This window comes from Cuculus canorus, chromosome 5, assembly GCF_017976375.1.
Source record: "Cuculus canorus isolate bCucCan1 chromosome 5, bCucCan1.pri, whole genome shotgun sequence".
Classification (NCBI taxonomy): Eukaryota; Metazoa; Chordata; class Aves; order Cuculiformes; family Cuculidae; genus Cuculus; species Cuculus canorus.
Genome location: NC_071405.1, coordinates 13246643 through 13253961, shown reverse-complemented (window position 1 = coordinate 13253961; position 7319 = coordinate 13246643). Strand labels below are relative to the sequence as shown.

The 7319-nt window shown below is 48.7% G+C and overlaps 1 protein-coding gene across 1 annotated transcript in view; it reads left to right on the top strand.

Moving 5' to 3' along the window:
- The first annotated feature begins 1248 nt into the window (after positions 1-1248).
- Positions 1249-7319, top strand: part of SLC6A5 (solute carrier family 6 member 5) — a 33634-nt gene continuing 27563 nt past the window's right edge. The window contains exons 1-5 of the mRNA XM_054067072.1: positions 1249-1390; positions 1590-1654; positions 3828-4355; positions 5559-5697; positions 7009-7140. Coding sequence (XP_053923047.1) covers positions 1249-1390; positions 1590-1654; positions 3828-4355; positions 5559-5697; positions 7009-7140 — 1006 coding nt within the window. The remainder of the gene's footprint in view (positions 1391-1589; positions 1655-3827; positions 4356-5558; positions 5698-7008; positions 7141-7319) is intronic.

The window sequence follows — 7319 nt, the reverse complement described above, 5'->3', positions numbered from 1 at the left end:
CATCCCATAGCTCGGAGTTATGAGGGTTTGGGACAGACGATGAGAAACCAAGAAGGAGCTCAGAAAAAAATCATTTTAATGAACTTACTGGCAATTAACTGGGGCGTTAAAACCCCACGTTGGAGGGTTTTGGTTTGGAAAGCAACCTTGACTCCAGACTAGGAGTTTTGGCCAAGGTGTCTCCATTTGAAACCGAGAAGAGAAAGGCAGGATCAGCATGGCTTTACAGGCTCGATAGCCGGTAGCGGGGGGTTTAGGAAAAAGGGAAAACGTTTCTATCCTATCCATGTTTTTCTGTGGGTTTCCTTCTTGTTCAAGCACGGGTCCGTGTCTCCCGTCCTCGTGCGGGGCCGTGCCCCCCCGAGAGCCCCATTCCCCGGGGTGCAGGGGATAGAGGACGGCTCTTGCCTTTGCTGAAAGTAAAGGAGATCGATTCCTCTTTTCCAAGGGTGAAACTTCGATTTCACGTTTCAGTGCTGATGGAGAAAGCAAACGATACGTCTTCGAAAGGAACGTGAAGAATTAACGTTGTCAATTTTCTGAAAAACAAAATAAGTCAACCCTGTGAATCTAGAAGAGTTTTAGGGGTCTTTGCCCCCAAAATCCTTCTTGGACTGCTGCCTTGTCGCTTTTAATTTGGTTCGTGCCTGTAGATGCATTAACGTAACCCGGAGGGCAGCATAACTGAGCTAACGACCCTGGCTCCAAATAGATTGTTCTGCGGCTGGAGGGTACGTTGAGAAGGAAACGCTGTAAAATACCCCCGATTTATCCCTCTCCGCATTAAAACTAACTTCTGTGTGCTCCTCTCGATTTCTGAGTAGGCTAGTGGAGGTAGAACAGAGGCAGAAGAGTGTATCTGAAGAGAGGAAGGTACAACAATCTACACACAAAGTGTGTGAAAGCATATATGTGTAAGAATACCTACATATGAGTACTATAAATATATGCCTATAGCATAGATAGGCCCCCGTTCTCTACTATGTTCTAAGCAACAGCACAGTAAGTTAAGAGTAGCTGTGTTATAAACATGCTCTGAAGCTCTGCTGTAAGGCATTTTCCAGTTGGCAGATGGAGTGATTTTTTTCTGTAAAAAAAAAAACAAACCCGATTTTTTTATGTTCTGCTTTGCTATTCCTGATCTCTTTGGCTTTCGTGGTGCTTTCAATAATTCTTGCGGGTGAATTTCTGCTTACATCTGCAATGACCAGGTGTAATGTAAAGGAATTGGGCTGAATTCTAGGGGAGATGGGCAGCCTCAGCAGCTCCACCTGCAAGCCGAGCCGCAGCCTGGCTCTGCGGGCAGCTGCCTGCAGTGGAACAAAGCTTCTTCAGACCCTTGATGGGAACTCGGACATCAGCACCGGGCTGCTAGAGGCTTTGCAGAATTGTCTGGACTAATGCGAATTTATTTATCTATTCTGACTGCTGAAACAGACGATAGTAACCCGTAAAATCAAGGACGTAGAAGAAATGCATGCGGTGCTGGCAAGTCTTAGCCCCCTCCTCTCCTACCCCCTCCTCCTCACAGTTCGGCGCACGCTTCACATTTCTTACGCTAAAACGTAAAATCCTCAAATACTCTCCAGTGAAGCTGACGCTAGCAGAGTGTATGCGGAGGAAGAACGTCTCTGACGCTGAAACAGCTGGGAAGGTTGCTTAGGGAGCATCCCGATTTGCCAGTGCCCTTTTTATTTTTGTCATCGCGAACAAAGTTACCTTGTGTGTAGCAAATCTTTGAGAAAGCCCCTTATATAGCAAATAACACTTACGAGAGGTGATTATGGGTGAATTATTTCGTTGCAAAACCGATTTTGGGTTAACATCTGACTTTTAATGATGAGTAATTTTCCCCTGGTTCGCAAACGTAAATGCTTTGATGGATGGGAGAAGAACACGAACAACTTGATTGCGGTTGTCGTCATCTTTGCTCCTATTTAACTATTATTGAGATAGTTTTGATGAAAGAGAAGATTGCTTTATTGTGTGTGTGTCGTTTTAATTTAGTTGGGGCTGGGAGTTTCCCTCCACAAGGCAGAGTAAAAATAGATGATATAGCCCTGTCCTGTGCAATGACAGCAAGGAAGATACAAGCAAAATGTGTTTGTGTACTTTATATACAGTGAAGTTCTCTCTTTGTGTATAGGTATGTGTGCATATATATAAAAATATATATAATTTTTATATGTATATGTAAAGTATTACAACATCTGATCCAACTGTGAACTGCAGAAAAAAAAGGGGGAGGTGAATCACACACTACAGTAATAGGGAGGGGGAGAGGGATAGGAATAGAAGGTTCCTCCTCATTTCTCTCTTGCTTTGGGTGCAGTAGTACGTGTTTCTCACATGTTCCCTTTAATTACTGGCAAGAAAGTTCTCCCTTGCTCTTGCTGGATTTGGTTTAGTAATCAGCCCCCATATGAGTCACACGGAACACGCAATCCCACTGCCGCATGAGTGACAGCTAGCCGGCGCTCTGGCTTCTTGTTGTCCCTTTAAAATCTGAAACCAAGGGTAATGATTTATCAAACTCTTATTATCAAGAAAATGTCAAGCGAAGGGCACCTTGCTATGCACTGACGCAAACCCAGTCTTTCCCAAGGAAGTATAGAAAGCTTTGCTCTCGACTGGGCAAAATCCAGTCTGTCAGTTGCCCGTACTGCTGTTTTTACCTCTACCGAGACAATCTGTGGCTATTTAAAGCATGGTAAGTGCTTGACTTCTTTTATTTGAGACTGAAAAAGACCGAAGGGAGGGACGAGGCGCTGGAGGGGGAGCTGTCCGCGGTGCTGCCGGCGCTGTCCGTGGTGCTGCCGCGGAGCCTCCCACGGACCGGGGTTGAAGGAGGCACGTGAAAAACCGTGTGGCTCTGAAGTGCAATTGGACAGTGACAGAGTCCTTGCAGATCTTATCCCTGACGCTGGGAGATGGGATTAAGATGAGGAGAAAACTTGCAACGGAAACGGCGACCGGTAGTTTCGTGAAACCTCTCTTTAAAACGGAGGTGTATTTTTTAAAGCTGACAAACTGACGAAAAAGGTAGGGTATGCCTGTGGGTTATTTAAAGTATATAAAGCATTTTAAATCATAATTTTAAACTGGAAGGAAAGTGAAGGGGTGGGATTGTCATCAGCAATCTTTTTAATGAATGTAGGAATGCTTATAAACATCTTTAGAGGTGTATGAGTCAAAAATATAAGAAAAAGAATAGGGAAAACTAGCTGTTATTGTCATTAATTCTGCTGTGGTGCTGTGGTTATTTTTGTGCTCTACTGTCTTGCTGTTGGGTTTTGAAGGGTGGCAGCCAGCTCAAAAATGCTCACTAGCACTATTTCGCTCATTTTTTAACATCTCCGGCTGCCTACAGGGCAGCTTGTCTATTGCCTATATATTAAAAAAAAAAAAAAAGCTGATGTGCATTGTTGAATGACAGAAAGGAAATGGGGCGTAAAATTAAAGAATCTTTCTACACTGGTGATAGGGGAAGAGAGCATCCTATAGTCGTGATGGGAAATCTAACGAGGTCTGGCAGCACAGTGCTGTAGAAACAATTGTTTAAACTCGAATTATGGGTTTGTAGACTCTGGTGCAGTTCTTTTTGCTTGTTTGCAGTTTTCTGCATACCTTACTGTTTTCTCCCCTAGAATATTAATGTGCAATGAGAGGGAAAGCAGGTGAACTGAGGCACCTGGAAATTCTGCAACACTTTTGTATCCAGATTTTCTAACGCACACATTTTGTGAACAGCAAAAGAAATTTGTAGAATCCTTGGAGTCCCAATATTTTTTTTTCTTTTGGTAAAATATGTGACGTTATCGTTTTAGGATTACACCAGTCAAAGGGATATGAGCAAGCAGGTTGTGAACAATCCTGAAACTGTTGCTCCTGGACCTAATGAAGGTTCCGGAGTTGTCAGAATCAGCCCTGAAAATGAGCCGCAGAATGCCCTCTCGCAAGCCCCTGCCACGATGGCCAGGCTTCCTCGATCACTCTCTAACGACAACAGATCACTTCTTTCTGAAGAAGCTAAACCAAATGATTTTGAGAGGACCAAAATCGGGATCTGCAAGCTCAGCAGTACCCTGGTGCAAGCCAATTCCACCCTCCGGAGGGAATCTGTGGAAACCTTTCCGTGCAAGCACACCCCTGAGGCAGGGACCACCGGGCAACCTGCTATTCCTCACTGCAAAATTCCCCCTTTGCAAAGCACAGACGGAGATGCTAATCTGAACCTTGGTAAGAGCACACTGGAGCAAAACAACGCCAAAGGCGCCTGGGTGACCTTGAGCCAGAGTACCGTGGTACTGGGCACAGATGGCAATACTTCTGTTCTTCCTGGCAGAGTGGAGGGGGTAAGTTGGCTCCTTATAGGGTTTCTTTCCCATCCCCTCCCCTCTTCAGATCATAGGATGAGAGGCTTTTGCCACTCAGCACTGATTTGGGGCTGAAGCTCTAAAATCAGGTCTAAATCAGTCGGGGATGGCGCCGTGCCACGCGGAGGGAGGAAGGAAGGGAGAGAGAGAACGTCTCAGATAAGGTGCTGTAGTGCTGGAGAGGGCTAATCGTGTATAAATTGCAATCAATAGTTCCCTTCTAATTCCAGTGGGTTCACTGAGCCGTGCCTGTCAGTAGAACCCGGCTCCTGCCTGCAATACGCGTGTGCCTACACCGGTTACGCCTCCCCGCAAGGAGCCAAGTCCTTTCACCAGCATCAGATGCGAAAGTATGCCCTGCTTTTCCCATCCTCGGATCGGGATCCCTCTCCTCAGGCTCATTCGGCCGCTCAAGCTCCGGGCGGCTGAATGCCTTGGAGCCTGTGACCAAAAACAGTGCAAAATACATCCATCCACCCCCACCCCCCCCCTCACACACAAGATGTCAAACCCACCCAGACCCTGGGAATCCTGCACCCTGGAGTCGTTTGCTGTTGGAGGCTGCGAGGCCGGGATCCGTCCCCTCGGGCAAAGTCCCTGCCCTCCCGCCTACCTGGGTTTACCCTGAAAAGAAGGGAGGGGGGCGGATTCCTCTTGTAAAAGTGTTTTTTCTCCCCCCCCACTTCGTGCCAGGAGAAAGGTCTGAGTCCCTTCGGGCTTCGCTGGGGACCAGCAGTCACTCCTCACCCGTCCAAGGGCACCGTGGGCTCTGCTCCCCAGAGAGGGCCATGGGGCCTCCCGTGCCCAGAGGAATTAGGAACCAGGCAACCCCGCCCCCGAGGTCCTGCGGAGATCCCAGCATCGCAAGGAGATGCGCATTGCAGTGCTGGGGGCTCCGGGAAGCGAGCTGTTTCGACTCCAGAGGAGCCGGGTGGGCAGCCGCCACCCCATCCCCGATGTCCTCAGGCTGCAGAGCCCCCCTTCTCTTTTCTCTGGCAGAAGAGACCCCGAGCAGCGACGGGGGGGCTGCAGGGAGAGGTCTTTTCTTTCCTCTCCCCCCCTCCCCGAGCCCCCGTCTTTCTCCGACGAACCCCGCAGCCCCGCGATGCTTGGTTGAAAAAGTGGCGGTTTTCCGATTTCTCTTCTATTTTTTTTTTTCCCTCCCCCTCTCCTCCCTTTTAGGAAGACGATGTAGGGGATGAAAATAAAGCCCGAGGGAACTGGTCTAGCAAGCTGGATTTCATCCTCTCCATGGTGGGTTATGCAGTGGGGCTGGGCAATGTCTGGAGGTTCCCGTACCTGGCCTTTAAGAATGGGGGAGGTATGATGGCTTTTTCCTGTCTCTCTACCTGCAGTACCATACCTCTGCCTTTTTGGAGGGGAAAAACACGAGGGAAGCTGGGGCAGGAGGTGCCTGTTCGCTTGGCAAAGCCGAGCAGCAAAACCCTGGGCTGAGCCGAGGTCTGGGGGCACCTCCAGAGCATCAGCCACCAGTGAGAACCCTGGGGGTGGGGTGGGGGGTGTGTGTCTCCCGGCCAGCTCTGAAAGTAGGAGAGCTCCAACAAGATTTCGTTAGAAGGTAGTGCTTGCCTTAAAAACACCTGCAATTGGTGCTGGCAGGAGAGGGAGGAAAATGAAGAGCCGCGTTGATCACATCCTGGCACAGAGTGAGGGCTCCGGCCCCCTCTTTGCCTAATTTAAACGCAATCGGGTCTGAATCCGCAAAGGATGGGGCGGGGAAAGCGGAGGGAAGGAGGGAGGGAGGAAGGAGAGGAAGATGCAAGGGGCTTTTGAGTGGGGAAAAATCACACGAGGGCGTTTGAATCCGAGTCGAGATGTTACGGTATTTTCTGTGAAGTCTGGGGAATTTCTTTTAAGTCTCAATGATCGGACTGAAAAATAATCGTTTGAAAAATACTCATTTGAAATAGAATGAATGCTACTTAGCAGAATAGAGAAGAAAAGCTAGGAGAGGGGTTGTGCCTTTAATAGTTCACAAGGGGAAGAAGTTTATTTGCAGAGGTTCTGCCAACGGAGGCTGTAATTTAAACACCAGGGGGTGTTACTGCTACAACCCACCGCAGCTGTAAGCCTCTCCCCTCTGTTCAGGACAATCAGCAGGGGCTGTTGTGTGCATAAGCATTTAAAACAGTTGTGTAAATACTGTAAGAGCTATTTTATGTGAGAGAATTAGAGATTTTAACCCCAAAACTTGTCTTTAGAAAAAAGAAGGTGAGCTTTTTTCGGTTTTACACATAAGAACTTTGGAGTGTGGCGTGTTAAAATACACACTTAAAAATAGTGTTGCCTCGAGCAAATGCTGGACATGCAGATAGCTGCATTTTTTTTTCTTCCTCCACCCAAGCCCCATCGGGGCTGGGAGCACTGGGAATGATAATAGAAAATTTTTAATAGCTGCGGGTCTTCAGTAAGCTTTCCCCAGGATGACGGGCAGAAATGGACCCATTTCGACCCAAGGAGAGCCAATCCCCAGCCTGCGGCAGCCACGGGGGAGTTGCTGGGTGGGGGCGGAGGGGATGTGGGTTCACCCAGAGGTGGTGGAACGAAGAGATCGCCTGTGCGCGATGATTCAGGTTGTTCTCTCTTTTGTCCCCCTCCTCCCTCCCACAAGGTGCGTTTCTCATCCCCTATTTGATGATGTTGGCTCTAGCTGGGATCCCCATTTTCTTCCTGGAAGTCTCCCTGGGGCAGTTTGCTAGTCAGGGGCCCGTGTCTGTCTGGAAAGCCATCCCTGCCTTGCAAGGTGAGCGGAGCAGGTTTTGGGGAGCATGACCTGCACCCCCCTCTTCACTTGCATGGCTTGAGCACGGCCTCCCCGCTCCCCCCGCTCCGCAGCCGCATGCAAAGGGCTCTGCCGATGCCTCAACAACGATAACGAGCAATTTGCGCGGTCGTCGGAGCCCTTTCTGGTGGGGGATGATG